Raw genomic sequence first — 21,942 nt, 5'->3', positions numbered from 1 at the left:
CCCCCCCCAGCCTCCTAAAGTGCGGGGTTTGTGCAGAAAAGGAACAAACCCATCTCAACACAACGTTCTAAACTAACCCTCAGACCTTCTGGTTTTTCCAATATTTACTTAAAACTAAATAGAAAATAAGAAAAAGCAAAACAGAAAAAGACAGGAAAGGAAAACAGCGCGCGGTCACGCGGCTGACAGAACATCAGGAGGCACTCACGAAGATCTGCATCCCGTGCACGCAGTGGCGCAGCTACCGCAGTCACGCGGCTGGCGGACCATCAGAGGGACTCCCGAAGTGTAACAAATGTCCATTTCACAAAGTATCAGACGGAGGACTCAGAGTCACCTTCTCCGGGCTTTGGGAGATACTTTGTTCTCTGCCGCATAGCTCCCTGCGCCCCCCTCCGCAGTGCGCTCACGTGCACAGGGAGACGTACATCTGCATCCCCGTGCGCGCAGTGGCGCAGCTACCGCAGTCACGCGGCTGGCGGACCATCAGAGGGACTCCCCATGTGTAACAAATGTCCATTTCACAAAGTATCAGACGGAGGACTCGGAGTCACCTTCTCCGGGCTTTGGGAGATACTTTGTTCTCTGCCGCATAGCTCCCTGCCCCACCCCCCCCAGCGGTGCACTCACGTGCACAGGGAGACGTACATCTGCAGCGGCGCAGCTACTGCAGTCACGCGGCTAGCGGACCATCAGAGGGACTCACGAAGTGTAACAAATGTCCATTTCACAAAGTATCAGACTGGGGACTCGGAGTCACCTTCTCCCGGCTTTGGGAGATACTTTGTTCTCTGCCGCATAGCTCCCTGCCCCACCCCACCCCCAGCGGTGCACTCACGTGCACAGGGAGACGTACATCTGCAGCGGCGCAGCTACTGCAGTCACGCGGCTGGCGGACCATCAGAGGGACTCACGAAGTGTAACAAATGTCCATTTCACAAAGTATCAGACTGGGGACTCGGAGTCACCTTCTCCCGGCTTTGGGAGATACTTTGTTCTCTGCCGCATAGCTCCCTGCCCCCCCCTCCGCAGTGCGCTCACGTGCACACGCACGAGCACACGGAGACGAACATCTGCACCGCGGTGCACCGCAGTGGCGCAGCTACCGCAGTCACGCGGCTGACGGCCCATCAGGAGGGACTCCCGATGTGTAACAAATGTCCATTTCACAAAGTACCAGGCAGAGGACTCGGGGTCACCTTCTCCCGGCTTTGGGAGATACTTTGTTCTCTGCCGCATAGCTCCCTGCCCCCCCCCCAGCGGTGCGCGCACGTGCACACGCACGAGCACACGGAGAGCGTACATCTGCATCCCGTGCACCGCAGTGGCGCAGCTACTGCAGTCACGCGGCTGACAGAGCCCAGGCTTCTCCCGTTTGACTACATGATCCATCGTTACTCGCCCATTTTTCTTTCCCAATAAATCCCGCTCCCGGGCCTGGCCGGAGCGTGCCCGTCTCCCATTTTCCATCCTGTCCGTGACCTTAATTCTGCTCCTCAAGCTCTGCTTCTCCTCACCCGGGACCCCTCCCTCCGCCCCCTCCCCATCACTCCAGGCGCCTGGTCCCACTTCCCTTATCCCGCCCCACTTTTCCTGGTATCCCACCGCCCTATGTGGGAGCCCAGACCCTCCACATTGAGCCCCCGATTTTCTCCAGTTCTAACATCAGGCCCGGCCGGGAAGAAATGCGGAGGAAACCACGCAATAGCCCCGAGTTGCACCGATGCGCCCCCTGCAGTCCCGGAGGAGGCTCCGGGATCCCACCCCTCACACCTGCAACGGAGCTCGGGCGTCCTGAGGGACTCCGCCCCCTGGCGCTCGGGCGGCTGGCCGAGCTCTGGATCCAGGGGCCCAGCGCGGCCCAGTGCTCGGCAGGGGCCCTCCCGGCCCGCTTATCAGACCGCAGGGATCACCCGGCAGTGACCTCCGCGGGGCGCCACCCTGCCTGCCCAGGGACCTCACCAAAGGAGGAGGAGGCGGCGCGTTGGGGCCCGCCCCGGGGCGCTGCCAGGGGGTCTGGGGCCTCCAGGGGAGCAAGGCCCAAGTCAGAAACGTAGGCGGCCTGCTGACCAGCGGGCATCTGCACCATCCTGCATGGCGCCATCTGAATGGGCCTGGCGGGCATCTGAATGCCCGACGGGCATGTGCCCTCCTGGCGACCACTAGTGGTCATCTGTCCCCTCCCTCAAGGGGTCTTCTCTAGACCACTCAGTCCCCAGAAGGCACGTGCCCCTCCCCCAGAGGGCTCAGCCGACCCCATCTTCCCCCTCCCCCACTACTCTTCTCTTTCCTTGCCCCCCCCTCATTTCCTCCTCTTTTCCCCTCCCCCGCCTCCCTAGGATTCTAACTCAGGGTTCGGAGCAGGCGCTGCCTGGAGCTTTTGCTGGTATACAATAGGCGCCCCTTAAGTGCTCACAGATAGGACACCGCCGCCCCGCCCCCCCCTCCGGCCCTTCCCTTAGTCTCCCACCTCCGAGCATAGGCCCTGACAGCCCCCTCACCAACGTCTCTACCTCCCTCTCTACCTCCGTCTCCAGCTGTGTCTCCGCCACCCCGCCCCCTTTCCCCGAGGGAGAGAACTTGAACTTTCCCCCTCAGGGCCTCCCCCTCCTCCTACCTGGCGAGGTTCAAAGAGCCGCCGCTGCGCGGAGGATGGGGCCCAGCGGCATGGGGGCTCAGCTCCCCCAGGCCACGCAGGCGTTCCGGCCTTCGCCCCCACGGGAGCCCGCGGCTCGGACTGCCCACGGAACCCGCCAAAAGCGGCCGCTGCAAGAGGGAAAAAGCGCCCACCGCACCGCGGAAGGAGAGAGCCCACAGCGGGAGCTCCCTTTGCGCTTGCGCAACGGCCGCCCCGCCCCCGCACGACCCCGACTGAATCTCCGCTGGGAAGAGGGAGTTTCCCGCGATTCCTCGGGCGAAGCCGGCCTGGGCAACACTGCGCTTGCGCCCCATGGGGTGGCCCTTCGAAGGCGGTACCGACGGTTCCCGGCGCCGGAACCGGTAGGCGAGGGGCGGGGCAAGAGAGACGGCGTTTCCCATTGGCAGAGGAGGCTGTCCATCCGCTCAGGGGCGGGGCCAGGTGCGAGCGCCAATTTGGAACTGGGAAGTCAGCGACGGCCTCGGCTTCGGAGCGCGCCTTCGCGGTGAGTGAGGTGCGGACCCGAAATGGGACGGAAGCCGGGAGAGAATGGGAGGGAGGCCGGGCCTGGGGCTGCTCGGATTTTGCGTCGCCGCCGGAGCGGGGGGGTGGTACGTGGAGGGGCTGGAGCGCCGCCCCCGCCGGACCACGTGACCCTCCCCCTCCCGGGCCCTTCCCAGCACAGACCCCCCCTCGTGTTCTAGGCTGAGCCCCCACCCCCGTGTATTCCCCCCCCCCAGGTTCTAGCCTCCCAGTGCAGAAAGCCAGCGGTGGGTCCCGGCCAGCCCCCGCGCCCCCGCCCCCCGCCGAGCCCTGACTCCAGGCTTCTTCCTCCCGCCGCCCTCCGTGACAGAATCCAGCCCAGCTGCCCCAGCTTCCTCCTCTGACAAGTGGCTCCCTAGCCGCCCCTGCCTCAGCGCCCGGCGGGAGGCTGCTGGCCCCTGCCCCTCCTGGGGCTCCCCTCGGGCGGCTTCCCCGCTCTCCCGAAGCCTCTCGGAAGCGCCGCGCGGTCCTTGTGCCCGGAGTGCCCCATTCCCGCGGGGCGGGCCTGAGGCTTTCGGTCTCCCAGGGGTTTCGAGGCTCCAGCGCCCGGGTCACGGTGTCCCAGCTCTCCCAGAGCGGCCCCGGGAAGCTTTGCTCCGTGACCCCGGCTGGAGGGAGAAGAGCCGATTCTCGGGATAGAGGTTCGGCCGGGCGAGGGCTCTCCCCGCCCGGGAGATGGGCGCCTGGGGCAGGTGCGGCGCTGGGCCTGTGGGCCTGAGGGAAAGGGGGACTGCCCTTGGACCTGAAGCTGTGCGTGCACCCCATCAGAGGCCAGCAGGGGGCGCTCCTCCCCCATCCAGTGGCAGCTCCTGGGGATGTCAGGAAATTTACCAGGGTAAACCCCATCTGGGAGGCTTGGTTTGGCCCCGCCCACTGCAGCAGCAGCAGCAGCTGGAGCCTCCTCCTGGAGGCCTGGGCCTGTCCTGCAGCAGCAGCAGCTGGAGCCTCCTCCTGGAGGCCTGAGACTGAGCCTGGCCTGCAGCAGCAGCAGCTCTGGGAGGCCTGGACCTGAGCCTGGCCTGCAGCAGCACCAGCTGGAACCTCCTCCTGGAGGCCTGAGCTTGTCCTGCAGCAGCAGCAGCTGGAGCCTCCTCCTGGAGGCCTGGGCCTGTCCTGCAGCAGCAGCAGCTGGAGCCTCCTCCTGGAGGCCTGAGACTGAGCCTGGCCTGCAGCAGCAGCAGCTGGAGCCTCCTCTGGGAGGCCTGGGCCTGTCCTGCAGCAGCAGCAGCTGGAACCTCCTCCTGGAGGCCTGAGACTGAGCCTGGCCTGCAGCAGCAGCAGCTGGAGCCTCCTCTGGGAGGCCTGGGCCTGAGCCTGGCCTGCAGCAGCAGCAGCTGGAGCCTCCTCCTGGAGGCCTGGACCTGAGCCTGGCCTGCAGCAGCACCAGCTGGAGCCTCCTCTGGGAGGCCTGAGCCTGGCCTGCAGCAGCAGCAGCTGGAGCTTCCTCTGGGAGGCCTGGGCCTGAGCTCATAAGCAAATATGGTTTAGAGGGGCCTCTGTCTGAGGCTCAGCCCAGAGGAGACGTAGGGAGAAGGAAGGATGTCAAGAGCCAGCAGACCAGGTTGTCTTCGCCTCACAGCAGCTCCCCTTGGTGAGGGGCCCAGTGGGGGGCGCTCTGCCTGTTCATGCTGGAGCTTCCCTATCTGGGGGTTCACTCGTTGCCTTTGAGTGGCATGTGCGGGTCCTGTTTGAGTTTTTAAAAACATATTCGGTGATATTTTGTACAAACATACATACACGCACATATGTACGCGTGTAGACATAGCGCTTTAGGAAGCATTTCCTTTACCGTGAGTGACAAGTAACGTGACCGTTTTTCACTTAATGAATTATAAAGTTTGAGTTGACTTGGGGGGAGGGTCACACGGCTCACAAATGTGCACTGGACCTTGATCCCAAAGGGGCTCGGCACACCAGCTGCTTCATGGCGAGCGGAGTGGGCCGCCAGTCACTAAGCAGATCGGCACCCGCCACGGCGGCGGACGCTGCGCCTCCTTCTGGGGAAACAAGACCCCCGTAAGGGAACATCAGCTCGGCGACTTTTTATCCTGTTGTGGGAGACACAACCACGTAGAAGAATGTGTCGGATAAAACCAGAAGAACCAGAAAGTCCCTCATCCCAGAGTACCTAGAAATGAGAAGCTCAGAAGCAACTCCGCGCGGCAGGGGCTGCCCTTTGAAGGAAGAGCGGGACCCCGGAACAGGGCAGGCAGGACAAGATGGGAGTTGGGCCGGCCCCGCAGGGGCGGCCACCTCCAGGGAGGCTGGAAGGCAGCTCCGGGCCGATTGTGATGTACCATCCTGGCCATGGAGCCCCGGCAGAGGCGGGGGGAGGGGCCGGGAGAGCAGAGAGAAGCGGACGAGGAGCTGAGTAGAAGTAATGAGCAGGTAGCAGGAGCCAGAGCCAGGAAGAAAAATAACTGGGGAGGGAGGAGGTCCGCGGGGCCACGGCCGGCGCATCGGTTGGAGAAGGGACTAATGAGTTCTGAGCGGCTAAGGGGTTCCTTCGGAGGAGCAGTTTCGGCCAAGTGGGGCTAAGGGGGCCAGCTTGCCAAAGCGTGAGTGGGGGAAGTGGCGGGGACGGGAGGCTGAGGAGGTGTGGAGCTCTGCGCTGGGAGCGGAGGGAGGAGTGATGGTGAGCCCTCTGACGGGAAGAGTGGGGAGCTCCTCCCCAAACCTCCATTTAAGGAGGGGGCCTGGGCCGGCTGCGCTTCTTTCCCCTTCTCTTCTGTCCACACGAGGCCGGCCCTTGGCCGCCTGAGCTCCCAAGCCTCCGCAGCCTTCTCTCCATGGCCCAGCAGCCACTCTGCTTTTGGCCTCTTTGGCCCTGCCCATCCAGCCTCCCATTAGCTTCCTTTTGGGCTGGGGGCCCAGAATCAGGGCCCTGCCTCCGCTCCTTCCCCGCTTCACAGTCCAGGGACGGAAGCTGCTGAACACTTGACAGAGGGCTCGGAAACCAGTGATGGGGCCACAGTTAGCAGGGAGGCACGAGAAGGGGAGGCCGACAACGAAGCCTTTGCAAAGGGGCTGAAGGGAGCAGCTGCCTTGTGGAGAAAGGGCGATGGAGGCTCCTCTTCAAGCCCACAGCACTTTGGCCGTTCTGACTTTTCTCCCTTTGGGGTTTTGAGGACCCTAAAAAGGTCCCACCGGCTCATGATAGCCCCCATTGTGACGTTCTCTCCTTATTTAGGATTCGTTAGCTGGTCAGACTTACTGAGCTTCAGAATAAGTATTTACCCAGGATGTCACGGTAGCCTGGTGGTACAAACATCCTCCCAACTAGAAGCCCTGGCTCCCTCGATACACGGCGACTCCAGAGGATCAGGGGCCAGGGGCCAGGGAGACTTGGGGCGAAGGGTAACTTAGAAGAATCTGTCCGAGAGGTTTGAGTTGACACGGCAGTTCTCCTCCCAGAGAGTGATCGGCAGCTTCTGGAGACAACAGCACGTTACACTCAGGGATGAAAACCCTTGTTCTTCCCATCGTGCGGTCCCCCTGAAGGACTTCTTAGGTGTGGGCTGGCTTTCTGCCGGGCTCCTCGGGCCCCGCCCAGATGGGACTATCAAATGCTGTCGATGTGGGGGGCGCTGCCAGGACTCACGTGAGTCCAGCACACAGAGACAGAGGCCCCCTCTCCCGCCCTCCCCGCTCCCTGATCACTTCCTTCGCCATGGCTTTGACCCCATTTCCCATCCCAGCTTTCATCTCTCTCACATTACTGAGATTAGTTCTAGCTTGATGCTCTTGGTTGTTTCAAGGATCCCACCGAGCTCCTCTCCTGATAAGGGAATGGGTAAATGGTGACTCGTCCGTCCTTTTAACTGCGTCCCGGTGAGGACTCAAAGGATCCCCCACATCTGTATTAGGGTTTTGCAGACAGACCCCGTGGGCACAGGGTCCCGCCTTCTTGCATCTGTTCTTCATCGTCTTGAAATGTTTTTAATTGATGGGAAAGGAGAGCAGTCACCTGCTTTTCCGTGTAATATCTAGATTTCTCATTTGGGACCATTAAATCCTTCTGTTCAACAGTTTTCCTACCACCGGAGAGGAGCAGCATGGGGGTGAACGCTCTCTGGCAGATTCTGGAGCCTGTCAAGCAGCACGCCCATCTCCGCAGTCTCCAGGGGAAGACGCTGGCCGTCGACCTGAGTCTCTGGGTGTGCGAAGCGCTCGCTGTCAAAAAGATGGTCGGCATCGTCGTCAAGCCCCACCTCAGGTGCGTCCCCCGTGGCCTTGCTTCTTATGGAAGCTGGCTGGCACCACGTCAAGCCCCACCTCAGGTGCGTTGCATTCGTGGCGGCCACGTCCATCACCGTGGCCTTGGTTCTCATGTCTCCCTGCTCCCGTGGGGTGTGGTGGGCTGAGTTTTTTTTAGAGCGTCGCCTGCCCAGACGTCCTGCTCCTCATTCAGGAGACTTGGCATGGGAGAAGAGTGGCAAGCGTGGCATTGCCCACTAATTTGTCCTGACCGTGTCTTGCCCTGGGAGCCTGGTGACCCCGGGGGAGAGGCTGAGGCTGGTGAGTGCACGGCGCAGCCTCCCTTAAGGCGAGCTCACTCGCGTGTCACGGCATCGCCTCCCGGACGTCTGAGAGCGATCCCACGTCAGCCACAGTGTGACGCATCCGGGCACATTCTCTGCCCACCAGGTGGTTACATTATTTTAGGGCAAATGGCACGGACACAAGGAAATGAATCTAACATGTAGAGAGAACATCCAGAGTCATTTCCTGGGCTGGAGAGGGAGGTGTGAGGGCACAGAGAGCTGAGGCAAATGTGCCCACGGACAGAGTCAGGCCGCGCGTGTGCAGAGGGGCGAGGCGACGCTGGCCGGCCGTGGCCCAGGGTTGGCCCCTCGCCGGCTACTCTCAGAGCCAGGGGTTCATTTAGATCTGTTTGGGCCGTTCAGGAACCTGTTTTTTCGCATCTCATCTCTAACCTTAATGGGAGTAAAACTGCTCTTCGTCATGGAAGGCGACGCTCCCAAGCTGAAAGCAGACGTGATGGGCAAACGGAGCGAGACGCGCTACGGGGTCCCCCAAAACCGGACCCACAGATTCACAAGATCCTCTTTCAAGGCTGTCTTAAAAGAGGTGAGAACCAGAGACAGGGGCCCTTCTGTCCCCAAAGTTTGGAGCTAAAACGGCCCCCACAGCCTCTAAGAAGGGAAGGACACTTATTTACTTTGGGTTTCTGGCTTCGGGGCTTCCGTAGGGTCTTGGTACCGAAGAGAGCCAGAGTGCTGAGATGGTGATTGGGGGAGTGCACGGGCATCCGTGCCAGAGGGTGGCCTTTGGTCAGGCTCCAGGCCTTCTCTCCCTTCCCTTCCTTAACCTGGTGACTTGGAGCGCTCGTTACACTTAGCACCCCTTCCACCTTTATGGGATTTCTCTCTATTTTCCATTTGAACGTGATTTTTACCTTTGTCTCAAGCAGGAAATGTCCCAGTGTCTTTCCATGATTGCTTATTGTCGTCCAGTTTGTTCTTAAATATTCATTTGCACGACACGGGGCACTTGGGATCGAGTCCTAGGAGCCCAGTTCCCTTCTTGGGAAATTTCTTTCCTGCTGCTCCTTCTGTTACAAGAGAAGCTCTTTCCCCCACAAAGTCTCAGTCATGGATCGGACGTGGATTATGTGAAGGGCAGCGTCCGGCCTCCTCAGCCCCTGCTGACGTCGTGCCTCCGAGAGCGAGCCTCCTCGCGGCTCGATCCGTTCTGTGTAGATAAAGGGGGGCCATAAGCCGGCCCTAGTGAGCGCTCAGTAGTGTAAGAAGCTCTCTGCTGTCCCCAAGGTGGCCTGCCTTGCCCTGAATGTGAACCTCTGTCTTTGCAGAAGACCCCGAGCTAGCGGGGGGGTGGGGGGGGCGCATGAGAGGCAGCGGCAGGGGACTGACTTCCCAGGATCCCCTGAAGTGTCCAGTCCTGCGCTTTTAGCAGGCTTCTCGCTGGGTGGGCAGCACAGGTTGGCAGAAGAGAAATAGACAATCGTTGGTCCTGTCCTAAGCCCATTGAGAGATCTTTAAGGGTTAACATTGAAACCAAAGCCTGTGATGTTATGTTTCAAGTCGTTCTATCTAAACTACATTGTGTCCATCTGCCTATCTCCCCGCCCACCCATCAGTCATCTGTCCCTCTCTCCGTAACATCTGTCCCTATCATTTACCTACATTTGGAATCCCCGTGTTCTCAAAAGGCAGCATTTGTAAATTTACATACACACATACACACACACATATACACACACAATCATTCATTTACTTGTCCATCCATTCATTTATCTCTTTATTCCTTTATTTATTTACGAGTTTGGGCGTCATGGTTCCTGGAGAAGGATCGTGCAGGAAGCATAAGCTGCTGCACACGGTGGGCACTTGATGCCGACTGACTGATTGGAAGCGGGCCCTGATTTTGGTGGATTCTGTTCCCAGTGCCTTGACTTGTTGGAGTGTTTGGGGATTCCGTGGGTTCAAGCAGCCGGGGAAGCCGAGGCTATGTGCGCCTACCTCAATGCCCATGGCTATGTGGACGGCTGCCTCACTGATGATGGAGACGCTTTCCTTTACGGAGCGCAGACCGTTTATCGAAATTTCACCATGAATGCAAAGGTGCGTGTTTTAAAAAATTAATTTTTGAAAACGATGATTATTGTTGAGTGATTAAATTGGGGGGGGGGGTATTCTGAGCAGTGTGCTGTTAGCCCTCAAAGCCAGAGAGGCCTGGGGGCGGGGCTGTCTTGGAGCATCCCAGGGCGTGAGCCCGGGCGGGGAGCTTCCTTTCTCCCAGCCTTGGCGCCTTCAGGGGCTCATTCCTGTGAGTCAGGAGCCGGGGGGCAGGATGGGACTAAATCGCCGGGGGCAGCTGCTCAGTAAGAGCGCTCTTCACCACGGACGCCATGAGGATGACGATTACAGAGAAAGCTCTTCAGCAGCCATCGGCTCCCCGAGGGCCGTGGAGCCCGGGATGCCGCGTCTGCCTCTGACCCAGTGCCCGAGGGTGACCAGCTTCAGGCTCGTCCTCCTCTGAAGAGTGTGGGACTCGAGGCGGGGCTTCTTAGTCCCTCCCGGGCCTGGACCCCTTGGGTGGAGCCTGCCCGAGTCTCCTCGGGGTGCTCTTGGCACTGAATGGTCCTCCCTTCCCACTGGGACGTTGGGGTTTTGTTTGTCCCCTCCGCACACACACAGTGCGGAGACTTTGCTGAGAGGGATCCGTGGAGCCCGTGAAGCTCAAACACGCCCGCTCCCTGTCTTTTAGGACCCCCACGTGGATTGCTACACGATGTCCTCGATAAAGAAGGAGCTGGGCCTGGATCGGGACACCCTGATCGGCCTGGCCGTGCTCCTGGGCTGTGACTACCTTCCGAAGGTAAGCCGCCGGCGCCGCCCCCTTTGCCTGGTCATTCCCAGGTCTCTAGCGAATGCTCATGGGCCCCATGTTAGTTTGACTTGGGGTGGCCACAGACTGAGAAAAAGACCTGCTTGGGGCTCATGTTGCCCTGGTGCCTTTGTTGCGGGGGCACCCCCCTTACCGCCCCAAAGCTCCGTGCATGCTCTGTGTGGACTCACATCGTACGTGGGCCCCCGCTCACCCAGCGGGGAGTCGGCCCCTTGAGGGCAGGAGCCGCCTGTGCCTCGTCCCTGTCACCCCAGTGCTGCTGTGGGGCTCGGAGCACAGTCACCTCCGTAGCGGCGGGCTGGATGGATGGAGGAAGCTGGTGGTCCTCAAGCTGGTCACTCTTAAGAGTTTCTCTTTGCGGGGGTCAGCTGTCAGCTTTCCCGCGTTGGAAATTAAAACAGATGAATTTTTAAAAATATTTGTTGCTTCATCTTAAAGCAACGGTCCTCAAACTTTTTAAACGGGGCCAGTGCGCGGTCCCTCAGACTGTGGGAGGGCCGGACACTCTCCGCTGTCTCAGCCCAGTGCCAAAGCGTGTTTTGCTAATGCGAGTTTAGGTCGAACGTCACTTCCGGTCTGATTTTGCCATAACCCGGCGGGCTGTAGACCCCGATCTAGAGTAACAGCGAGCCCACCGGTTAACACGCAGAGCACGTTTTCAGCCCCAAGCGCTCCTTCCCAAGCCGGAGTGCGGCGTGGCGTGGGGGCGAATGCATTTGGTGGAAGCGCGTGGAGAAGATTCTGCCTCCGAGACCCGGGTTTGGTAGAGGGAGGGCTTCTGAGAGGCAGCCGACGTCTGTTTGTGCAGCCCCGGCGGGGCCGCCCTCGAGACCTCCTCACCGGCCCTGGCGTCAGCGTCTTTGCTGGCGGGTTCCCCGGAGCCGGCTGGACTTTGTTCGTATGTCCCCGGTCCTTTGTAACTCTTGCCCCCTGTGGTGAGGAGCCCCATCGCCCACCTTCGGGCCCCAGAAGCCGCCCAGCCATCCCGGCAGTGCCGCTGCCCTCTCGGAGGCCTCGTCCGGCAGCTCCAGAAGGATCCGCTCGCTTCCCCGCCGTTTCCCTTTACAGGGCCCTGGGGCATCCGCCGTTGTTGGGGCTTGTTCCTAGGATTAAGGGCGCTTTCCTTGGGTCACGCTGTTTTTTCTTCCTGAAGGGGGTCCCTGGAGTTGGAAAGGAGCAGGCGCTAAAGCTTGTGCGGGCACTGAAAGGGCAGAGCTTGCTGCAGAGGTAAGTGCGAGGGGAACTCGAGGGCGCGGCTCTTCCCGGAGGGATCATCAGCCCCCGTTGGGCGGGGAGGAGACTGCCTTTGGGAGGGACCCGGCGGGCTGGCACATGCCCGCTCACTCCCTGCAGTGGCAGGAGGCTGTGTGCCGGGGGCAGGAAGCATGGAGCAAGTGCTTCCTGTGCGCCTAAAAGCAAAGATGGCCCTGCCCTCCAGAAGCTTCCCTTCTAATGGGGGAAGGGAGAGAGGAAGGCGGGAGGGAGCTGGGTCCTGTGGAGGAGTGGTCCGGGTCACGTGGGGTGATGCAGGGAGAGGCGGGCCCAGGGGCCAGCAGAGAGGGTGGACGCTTGGAGTCGAGAAGGTCAGAAAGAGCCGGGCCGGCAGGTGAGAGAGGCCGGGCTCCGCTCTCTCCCAGGGGGGCTTCTCGTGTGGAGAGCCTCCTCGTGTGGAGAGCCTCCCTGTGGCTCGGGGCCGGCCCGGGAGCCCCCCGCCCAGGGATGCTGAGCACGGCCCTCCGGCTCCGGGGAGGGTCAGGCCAGACCCCCGGCCTCAGGGCCCGGCCAGCTCTCCACAGGTTTGCTTTTATGTTCATGCTTTGGGAGCTTAGATTCTGACTGAAAATTCCCACGTGCTCCCGGACTCCCCTTTTTCCCGGGAGCGTCTGAGGAAGCTCCGCGGGCGCCTGCGCTCTTCCTTTTCTCTGGGCCTCTGGCCGCGGGCAGAGCTGCCGGGACTCCCGTCAGCGGTCAGGTGGTCAAATTAGCCTAGTCGGGGCATAAAGCGTTCCGACGCGTCTCGCTGCCCGCGGCTGTTTCCAAGCAGAGCCTCTCGAAGTGAGGGAGATCCGCAAACAGGACGAAACTGAACCTGAGTCCGCGGCCGCCCCAGGTCAGAGGTCGCAGAGGAAGCCCCTGGAGACCCCCTGGCTCCGAGAAGCTCCGCGGGGCTCAGCCTCCCCGCCCCCTCCTCCTGCCCCAGCCAGCGGGGATGGCGGCGGGCCTGTGTGGCAGCTCCCGCCGGCCCTTGGCCAGTCCTGGGCAGGCCACACGCGACTTGAGCGGCCCTGTCTGGAAGGGGACGTTATCAGAGGAGCCTGAGCTGGCCGGCCCGGGCCCCACTCGGACATCTGCCTTTCCAGGTTCGACCAGTGGAAGGAGGAGTCCCACAGCCTCGACCTGCCGCCAGCCCCCGTCAGGAAGCCGGCTCACTGCTCCGTGTGCGCCCATCCAGGTAGGGGACGTCCGTGGGGTGTCCGGTCGTTCAGCCGCGTCCGGCCCCCGGGGACCGCTGCTCGCCGGCCCTTCTGCCCCCGCGTCCGGGCCCACGCTTGCGGCTCCCTCTCCTCCTCCCCTTCTGCCGACATCAGCGACTTTCCCAGGGAGTCCCATCTTCTCACCGCTCGGGGACGGCCTGGTGATGTCACTGGGCGCTGTCCGAGGGCCGGGCGGGGCTTCCGGTCCCCCAGAGTAAGGCCCGAGCCCTCGCTTTAGTCACAGCCGCGCGGCCCCTAGAAAAGCTCCCGCTTCGCTGGGCTTCGTGTGGCCGGAGCCTTCCTCCTGAGCGGCCAGAACCCCTTTGTTCCGTGGCCGTCCTCGGGCCCGAGAACGTGGCGTCCGTCCCTGCTTCCGGCGGCTCTTCCAGGCCCCGCTTTCCCCCTCCCAAGAGCCGCCTTCGTCCCTTGGCGAGGGGGCCGCGAGCGTCCGCTGGTGCCGGGCCCGCCCTGCCCGGGGGGCGGGGGGCGGGCGGCGGTGGGCGGGCGGTGAGCCGGCGCTGCGTCTCCGCAGGCTCCCCCGGGGACCACGAGATGCGCGGGTGCAGGATGTGCGGCAGCGAGCGCTACTGCGAGCCCCACGACCCCAAGTACCGCTGCCTGTGCGAGTGGCACCGGGCCGAGCACCGTCGGCTGCAGGGCGCCGCCGAGAACAGCGTCAGGAAGTGGGTCCCTTCGTGGCGCTTCCCCTTGGGCGCCTTCTGGGCACCGGGCGGGGGCACCCTCAGGGGGCGCTGCCCACGGGCGGGCAGACCGGCTCCACGAGCCCTGAATAACTTTTAGGATAGTGAGTGCCCCCGAGACCTGCTGGGGACCCCGGGGGCTGGGGCCGGCCTAGGGAATGTCAGTAGAGGGGAAAGGTCACGGGTGTCGCTGGAGGTCCTGATGGATGCCGGAGGCGGGGTGCAGGGCGGGGCTGGAGAGGGGCACGTGAACGGGAGCCGGTGGGATGGTCCAAGGGCGGAGGCAGGGGCGCAGGGGCCTCCCTCCCAGGTCTCCCTGCGTGAAGTTCCGTAAAGGAGACCGAGGGGGCCGCAGAGGGGCCCCTGAGACCCCGATGGGGGTGGGGTCATCTGAGCGGCTGGAGGGGCCCTGTACCCAGGGCCCCAGGAGGAGGGTCCCAGCCCCCGTGGCCCGGGCACCCCCACGGAGCCACACTAGGGCTGCCCCCACCTTCCCCAGAGGCTCCCAGCCCATTCAGCCCTGGGGGAGGTCCTGGCTCCCCCGGCCCGAGGCCCACCTGTGCCCAGAGCTGCTGGGGTGACCCCTGACCTCCTGACCCCATGAGGAGCCCTTCCTCCCCTGAACCCCACCCGATTTCCCAGAGTTTTCACGGGGACGCAGCCCCCCTGGGACCGTGGGAGTGGTCCTGGGCGCGGGCGTCCCCCGTCTGTGAGCCGTCGGGGGCTCGGAGGCCAGACCCTCAGTCCGTGCCTCTGGCCCAGCCTCCCCCGGGGCCCCTCGTGCTTCTGCCCGGCCCAGGAGTGACCGTCTGCCGGGGGGCTGGACCTCGCGGCCTCTGACCTCGCGGCCTCTGACCTCTGGCCTGTGGCTTGTTTCTAGGAAAGCTTGTGCTTGCCAAGGATTCCCGTTCCCTGAGGTAACAACCAGACCCACAGCGAGCGCTCAGGGGGCGGCCGGGGGCCGGGTGCGAATCCTGCTTGTGTTCTTCCTGCCCCCCTCCCCCCACAGGTCATTCAAGAATTCCAGGTAAACAAGGATCGCCTGACCAAGAAAATCTGCTTCCGGAGACCCGACCTCTTGTCCTTTCAGGTGCGTGGGGGCGCGGCCGTCTCCTCCGCGCTCCTTGGGGGGTTGGTGCCGGACCAGGCCCCCCGCCCCGCCAGGCCCCTGCCTCGGTCAGAGACCCCAGCGCCCGCCCCTCCCCCAGCCCTCGGTCAGCGGGCGCTCTCTGTGGGCAGGGAGGCAGGGACACAGCAGGGGCCGCATAAGCGCTCGCTGCCGCGTCCGTGCAGATTTTCGCCCTGGAGAAGCTGGAGTGGCCGCGGCACTACGCCTGCGAGAAGCTGATGGGGCTCGTGGCCCATCACGACATGGAGGAGCGGAAGCTCGGCCACAAGAGCCCCGGCCAGCTGCGGCCCCTGCGGTAACGGCGGGGTCTCCGGGCGGGGTCCACGAGGAATGGGGGGGGCTGCTCGGGTCCGAGGCGGCCCCGCGTTAAACGGCCGCTTTCTGTCTCCCAGAATAACCCGCCCCCGCCTCAGGAGCGGCGTCCCGTGCTTGGAGATCCTGTGGCACAAGCCAGGTGCGTGGTGGGCACGGTGGGCACTTGTTGGGCTTCCTGCGGGGGGCGAGCGGGCAGGGCCCCAAGATGGGGTCAGAAGGTGGCTGTGAGCACAGGGAGCCCGTCCTCTCGCTGCTCTCGCCTCGTCCTCCCCCAGCGCCTCTGTCCTTCGGCTGGCCGGGGAGCCTCCATTAAGCACCTGCTGTATGCCAGCTCCTGTGCCGGGCCCCGGGGAGCCAGAGCCGCGGCAGACGGGGTCCGCAGGGGGAGGGGTGGGGCTCGCTTCAGAGTGGGGAGCCTGGGGGCACAGGGGGTGGGACAGCACCCGCGAGGTGCCGGGGAGGGCGTCAGCACCAGGGAGGTGCCGGGGAGGGCGTCAGCGCCCGCGAGGTGCCGGGGAGGGCGTCAGCGCACGCGAGGTGCCAGCCTCCCGCCCGCCCCTGTGTTTCAGAGCACTACGTGATGGCGGACGCGGCTCCCAAGACCAGGCCGCCCGCCGTGCTCACCGTGGAGGAAGCCGCCTCGTTTGAAGCTGCCTACCCCGAGGTGGTCGCCCAGTACCAGGAGCAGCTGCAGGAAAACCAGGGGAAGTCCAGGAGTGAGTCTGGGGGTGGGCGGTGCCGGGCTGGGGCCCGCATGGTACGGCAGGCCTGGCTCACGCTGGTGGGCACCGGGGGGCAAAGGCTCGCTGATTGTCGCTAGATCCCAGAGCGCCCCCGCAGAAGACCAGGCCCCTGCCCCCGGCCCATCCTGGCGTGTAACTTGGGACAGATCCCTTTCTCTCCCTCCCTCCGGTGCCCCAGGCAGCTCCGGCTCCCGGGAAGGTCCATGCGGGCCTTGGCAGAAGGCCCTGGCGCTGCCCCCCGGCCCTACCGGGCGCCTCCTGCCCACGAGGAGCCGCGAGGTGGCCCCAGGCTGGTCCGGGCCGACCCCCCCAAACCCCGAATCCCTGGGAGGGTCAGGTCCGGGCCGCGCCTGCCGCCGAGTGCCCGCACAGGATCCCGGTGCCTGCTGGAGACCCCCGGGGCGCAGGCCCGGCAGAGACCGCCGGGATCGTTCTCTGTTTTGCCTTTCTCGGAGAGCGCTGACTTCCTTCCTTTTTTGGCACAGGTAAGAAAAACAAGGCCAAGGTGGGCGATCTGCCGGACGTGGGCGAAGTGGCGGGCCTGCTGGCCCACGTGAGACTCTCCCACGAGATGGCACCGGGGCCGGCCGCCAAGGCGCCCCTGAAAGCGCCCCCGGAGGAGGAGTGGCCGCAGAGAAGCGGCCCGGCGGGGGGCAGCCGGCTTTGGGGGGTGGCTCCCCTAAGTCTGGAGGCCTGGCAGCTGCCCGCCCCCACCCCCACCCCCGCTTCCACCCCCACCCCCCTGAGGCTCGGGGGCTCTCAGCACAGTGGGGCCAGCGGCCATCTGTTGTCCATTTCCGAGCTCCAGGACGACACCTCGGCCATCGAGGCCCTCCAGCTGAGCACCATCGACTGGGAGGGCACCTCCTTCAGCGCCTCCCCGGGGGCCCACCCCTCGGGGCCCGGCGGGGACGGCCCCCACGAGCCCCAGAGCGCCGGCTCGGCCAGAGCCCTCTCGAGCCTCGGTTCGACCCTTCTGCCTCTGAAGGAGCGAGTGTGTGCCCAGCTGTTGGCCCAGGCCCAGGAAGCCTCGGCGCTGCAGAGGAAAGGGCCCTTCGCCGTGAAAAGCGCCGCCTCCTTCGAGCCCCAGCAGCCTACCCGGAGCCCCATGTTCCGGTCGCAGAGTGGCCTGGACCAGCCTGACGTGGCGAGCGTGAGGGCGCCCAGAGCCGGCACGTTCGCGCCCCTCGTGCCCAGCAATCCGATGCTGAGACCCCTGGGCCGGGGGCTCCCCCGACTTCAGCCCGAGGCTCAAGCTGCTCCGAAGAGACTCCCCAAAAAGAGCGTCTGCCTCCCCTGCAGCTCCTCGGACGAGGAGGACGAGCTGGCCGTCAGGAGCGAGAAGTGCCCGCGTCCAAAGGGGAAGTCCGAGCAGCGCCCTCCGGCCTGGCTCCAGACCGGCGTCCCGTGGCCAGATCCCAGAGCCCTCTGTAAGGGAGCCGGGGCCCCGCGCTCGGCCACGGCCGCCTCCGCCTTCGGCCTCCTGGACGCTGCCGGGAGCCCGCCACGGCCGGGCCTGTGCCCGTCCCCCCCCAGGGAAGCGAAGGCTGCCAGTCTGCTTCTGGAGAGCCCTCTGCCTTTGGCCCAGAGACTGAAACTGCGGTTCCAGAGCAGCTGACGGCCCCCCGAGGGCGCGCCGTGACCCTGAGCCCCGCCTGGAGGACCGCAGAGGGGCCGGAGCAAGGGCCTGGTCCCCAGACCTGATCGGGCCCTGCCGGGGCTCGGAGCGGCCTGATTGTGTCAGGATTCACTCGGGGAAGATTCATATTTGGTCTGGATTAAACTGGGGGGAGGGAGAGGGAGCAGCAGCAGCCGGGCTGTGGCTCGTCAGGCGCAGGCATGGAGGAGGCCGGAGCCGTCCCGGAGCCCGGGCAGCCCCGCTCCCTCTCCTTGGGACCCTGAGAGCCGCAGGGTAACCGTGCGTCGCCCTGTTGATCCTCGGGCGTCTGACGGGCCCAGACCAGCAGCCTCGGCTCTTTCCGGAGGTCCCACCGGGAGGACTCGCCTTCCCGCAGCCGCCCCCGCTTGGGATTTCTTTTTATAGGCCAAAGTAGCTAAACTTCTTGTCCCCCTTTTGTTCCCAATTGTGGCCCCCTCCCCCCATTCCTGTGTAGAGCGAGGTGAGCACGTGTGACTGCAGGGGGAGAAAATGGGGGCCCAGAATTTTTTAAAATGAATTCTATGAATTGTCTACACGGAGATGAAGAAGAACATTATTTTAAACGTTTTTAAAAAGCTGATGCCCAGAATCGGCTTTGGAGCAGTCCCGGTCGATCCAGGTCTAGAGCAGCCGTGATTTTCCCTCACTCTGATGTTCTGAAATGCCGAAATGGGGCCTCGAGGAGGACTCGGAACCGAAAGTGAGCGGGGTTCTGCTTTCAGTTTGGGGCAGACCCGGAGTCGCTAGTGAAGCGCTCCCACCCCGTGCGTCCCTGGGCAGGTGGTTCTCGAGCTGAGCAGATGACCCACTTTCCTGATGGTGATTCTCTCCGGCACCGGACCCCAGACGTCCCCCAGCTCCGAAAAGCGCCACGTTCGGGGGGCCCAGGAGGAAGGAAATGATCTCCCCATGACCCTTGAGGGGCACTTCCCAGATACACAGTTGGGCTCTTAGTCACCAGTGGCCCGGGTGAGCTGGAGAAGGCCTCCTGCCTGGAGCCGGGGGAGAGGGGACAGAGCGGGGTCCCGAGACGCGGCGGACTTCTCCGACAGATCCCACGCCAGGTCCTCGCCTTCTGGGTCAGCCCGCCCTCCGCAGCTCAGTGATTGGCTGGCTGGGCCCAGCCGCGGACCGCCGGCCCGTTCTTGACACGGATGCTCCGGGGCCGTGCCCGCGGGTCTGAGTGAGTGATGGAGCTCGTGCCCCGGCGCTGGAACATCCTGAGCTGCATCGGGCCACCATCACCAGGGGGCAGGAAGGGAACCCTAAAAGCTCCTTCTGGAACACCTCGGAGGTCCGGTGACGGCTGGGAAGGACCAACAGCCGCCTTTGCTCTGAGCCCCGGCTTGGCGCCATGACGCCCCCCAAAGGGCCATGCATGGTCACAAATTCATATTAAAGATCACCGCTCCCGGAGGATCCTTCACGGCTCGGAGCCGTGAGGCGGCCAGGGGGCAGCTCAGTGTGACGGAGGAGGGAGTCCTGGACCGGGGAGGGAGCCCACCGAAGCTTGTGGAGCATCTGTGAAAGTGGCGGCAGCCTTTGGAGCTCCTTAAGACGCTGATCATGTGCAGGGAAGGACCCGGCCGATAACACAGGAAAATGTGTTCTTTTAACCGGATCCAAAGTGAAGCTTTTCATCGTTGCTTAGTTCTGTAAGAATTTTTAAAAGCAAACCTTAATTTGTTTTTATATAGAAGACAAAAGATTTCCAGACATTCAAGACAATTTGGGGATAAGAGGCCAACGTGAGTTGCCAAATTGAAAACGTTTGGGGATTAGCTTTTCCTCTTGCTCAGTCCTTTGTATTGCTTTGAAAACAATTTCTATTTAGAGAAATAAAACACCTTTTATAAGATCAAACTTGATTTTGTTCTAGAAAATAGAAGCAATTTGTTCCCCTAAAGCTTGGGGCGAGTTGAAAAAGATGTTGCATTTTTCCTGCTGAAATGTGTCCCCTGTACACGCAACTCTGTCTGTCTGTGGATATAACGTTATACCCCCGTACCCAGATACACACCCATACGGATCCTCCTCTTCTCCCCCTGCCATTATTAAGGAAATACAGGCTGCGGGAAAGCAGTGACAGAACTGCTGATAGAAAAGAGTCAGGAGCCCCCCCCTGGAAAGGAAGGCTTTGGGAGGAGCCCTCCAGGGCCCATCCGCAGTAGAAGGGAGGAGGGAGTGCCTCCTGGGGATGAGGGATGGCTGGCTGCAGGGAAGAGCCGTGTGGTGCATCAGGTGGCTGGGAAGGACTGGTCAGTGCCCAGTAGAGGCATTTATTCTTGTCCCTATAAGTAACAGGGAGCCAGAGGAGCCCCATCCTTTAGTGGTTCAAGTTCAGAGGATTGTCGATGGGAAAAAGCCCCAAGGGGGTGTCCGGAAGCCACCTATTGCCATGGAAACAGACCAGCGTGCCTGTATCCCCCTCACTCCATGAACTTCAGGGCTTCCTGTTGCCTCCAGAGTCAAAGATTCAGTCCTTCCTCACCTGCCCCCCTCCCACCACTTGTGGCTGGTTACCCCCAAAGGTGCCAGTAGGGCTGGCACAGCACGGCAGTCAGGAGGAGAAGTCTCGGGTTTGGGCCTGGGCAGCTGCCGGCTCTCAGCCATGCAAGAAGGGCAAGGTGACCCACGGAGCAGCTCTTCTGAGAGATGGATGGGACTGAGCCGGGATCACCCTTTCCTACTGAGTTCCTACGCAATGGTAACACAGATCGGACCGTGTGGAAAAGCAGCCGCTCGGGGAGGGCCGGGGCTGCAGGCCCCACAACGGGGACGGAGCGGGTCAGAACCCCCACGGCCCCTGCCTGAGCACTGCGGACAGGCGGCGGGGAGGGAGACAGGTCATCCCCCGACGGTCACGGGGTCTCTTGTGCGAATCCTCCACCAGGGGCTGACCCTGGCAGACGGTCATCTGCCTGAGAGCCAGCGTGGTTTCGGAAAGGACCAATGGAGCGTCGAAGGGACAGAGAGGCGCAGAACCGCGGTTTGGTCACAGCGTCTGTCAGACTGAGACAAGTCCCCAGGGCTTATGGAGGGTTGCAGTAATTCCAGAAAGGCTCGTCAGCAGCTTCACGATGGCGTGTTTGCCTGGCTTCCTTCCCCCTTCCCTCCTTTTCCCCTCTGTCTTCCCTCCCTCCCTCCCTCCCTTCCTTCTTCCTTCCTTCCCAAAACCATTTATCTTATTATCCTGGAGACCCAGATCTTAATAGAATGCCCAAGCTCGGGGAGGAAGCAAGCTCGGGAAGGGGAGGATTTTAGCAGAGGGCCTGTTAAACCCCAAGCCCATGGCAAGCATGCACGTTTGCAAGAGCCTTTAAGGCTGAAGCCAAAGTGCCCATGACTAGGTTTTTGGGTGGTTTTTCTAGCTGAGGCTGCTGTGGTGGGTGAATCAGAGGGCTCTGGGAAGGAGGTGGTGCCTGGGCTGCTCCTTGTAGGAAGAGTGGGCATTTAAAAGGGAGAGGGGAGGGGAGGCAAAGACTTTAATCTTTGGAGGGAAATACAGAGCTGGTCATCATAACTGAGTGTGAATGGGATGAACTCTCCCACAAAGTGGAGGTGAATAGCAGTGATTAAAAAATAGAATCCTACAAGGTTGTTTACAAGAAACACATTTAAAAGAGAGATACATACAGAATAAAGGTAAAAGGCGGAGCAGAATTCATCTTCAACTAAAGCAAAAAAAAAGCAGCAGTAGCAATTCTGATCTCAGATCAAGCAAAAGTAAACATAGGTCTAATTAAAAGTGATAAGGAAGGAAAGTACATCTTGATAAAGGGTACCATAAACAATGAAGTAGTAATGAGATATACACACACACCCCAGGTGGTAGAGCATACAAGAAGAAATAGCAAAACTACATCAGTGAGGGGATCTCAATCTCCCCCTCTCAGAATCAGACCAATCATAAAATGAACAAGAAACTAGGGAGATTAACAGGATGCTAGAAAACCTACATATGATCTTTAGAGAAAATTGAATAGAGACAGAAAGAAATACACCTTTTTCTCAGCAGTACATGGCACCTACACAAAAATTGACCATGTATTAGGCATAAAATACCCACAATGAAATACAGAAATAGAAAATGCTTCCTTTTCGGACCAGGAGGTAATAAATTATATTCAATAAGGAGCCAGAGGAAGACTAAAAACAAAATGGAAATTAAATAATCCAAAGAATGAGTGTATCAAACAACAAGAGAATGACGATAATGAGACAACATACCAAAACCCATGGGATGCAGCCAAAGCAGTTCTTAGGAGAAGTTTTATATCTCAAAATAGCAACATGAATAAAATAAAGAGATCAATGAAGTGGGTATGCAATGAAAAAAGCTAGAAA

At 61.7% G+C, this 21,942-nt stretch overlaps 2 protein-coding genes across 5 annotated transcripts in view; one reads left to right on the top strand and one right to left on the bottom strand.

Moving 5' to 3' along the window:
- The window catches only part of SMC6 (structural maintenance of chromosomes 6), a 32,841-nt gene extending 29,875 nt beyond the window's left edge, over positions 1–2,966 (bottom strand). Inside the window, exon 1 of one of the 2 annotated variants that reach the window (XM_074285399.1) lies at positions 2,618–2,966. The gene's annotated coding sequence lies outside the window, so the exon portion shown is untranslated. Of the gene's footprint in view, positions 1–208; positions 794–2,617 lie in introns of those variants that run through there. The other variant, XM_074285400.1, reaches the window with a different exon arrangement.
- A 7-nt stretch (positions 2,967–2,973) lies between these two features.
- Positions 2,974–19,451, top strand: GEN1 (GEN1 Holliday junction 5' flap endonuclease). 3 transcript variants are annotated; one of them, XM_074285401.1, is made up of 14 exons: positions 2,974–3,143; positions 7,211–7,397; positions 8,089–8,272; positions 9,610–9,786; positions 10,433–10,543; positions 11,727–11,800; positions 12,934–13,025; positions 13,580–13,730; positions 14,629–14,665; positions 14,758–14,838; positions 15,042–15,172; positions 15,270–15,331; positions 15,762–15,908; positions 16,421–19,451. In XM_074285401.1, the coding sequence occupies exons 2-14, from the start codon at positions 7,237–7,239 to the stop codon at positions 17,551–17,553; spliced, it is 2,541 nt and encodes an 846-aa protein (XP_074141502.1). In that variant the 5' UTR covers positions 2,974–3,143; positions 7,211–7,236; the 3' UTR covers positions 17,554–19,451. The 3 variants fall into 3 exon arrangements, with proteins under 3 accessions (XP_074141502.1, XP_074141504.1, XP_074141505.1); XM_074285403.1 differs by having other exon boundaries at positions 2,974–3,152; XM_074285404.1 differs by lacking the exon at positions 2,974–3,143 and having other exon boundaries at positions 7,281–7,461.
- Positions 19,452–21,942: the final 2,491 nt, after the last annotated feature.

This window comes from Sminthopsis crassicaudata, chromosome 2 (assembly GCF_048593235.1).
Source record: "Sminthopsis crassicaudata isolate SCR6 chromosome 2, ASM4859323v1, whole genome shotgun sequence".
NCBI lineage: Eukaryota > Metazoa > Chordata > Mammalia > Dasyuromorphia > Dasyuridae > Sminthopsis > Sminthopsis crassicaudata.
Note: the sequence above shows the minus strand (reverse complement) of the source record. Positions and strands in the feature narration are given on the sequence as shown.

What these genes read in the sequence shown, in the direction of transcription:
- GEN1 (XM_074285401.1), top strand. Translation starts at nt 7,237, where the DNA reads ATGGGGGTGAACGCTCTCTGGCAGATTCTGGAGCCTGTCAAGCAGCAC. An exon ending in TCAAGGCTGTCTTAAAAGAG is followed by an intron (nt 8,273 to 9,609) that starts GTGAGAACCAGA and finishes TTCTGTTCCCAG; the next exon opens with TGCCTTGACTTGTTGGAGTG. An exon ending in GCCGAGAACAGCGTCAGGAA is followed by an intron (nt 13,731 to 14,628) that starts GTGGGTCCCTTC and finishes GCTTGTTTCTAG; the next exon opens with GAAAGCTTGTGCTTGCCAAG.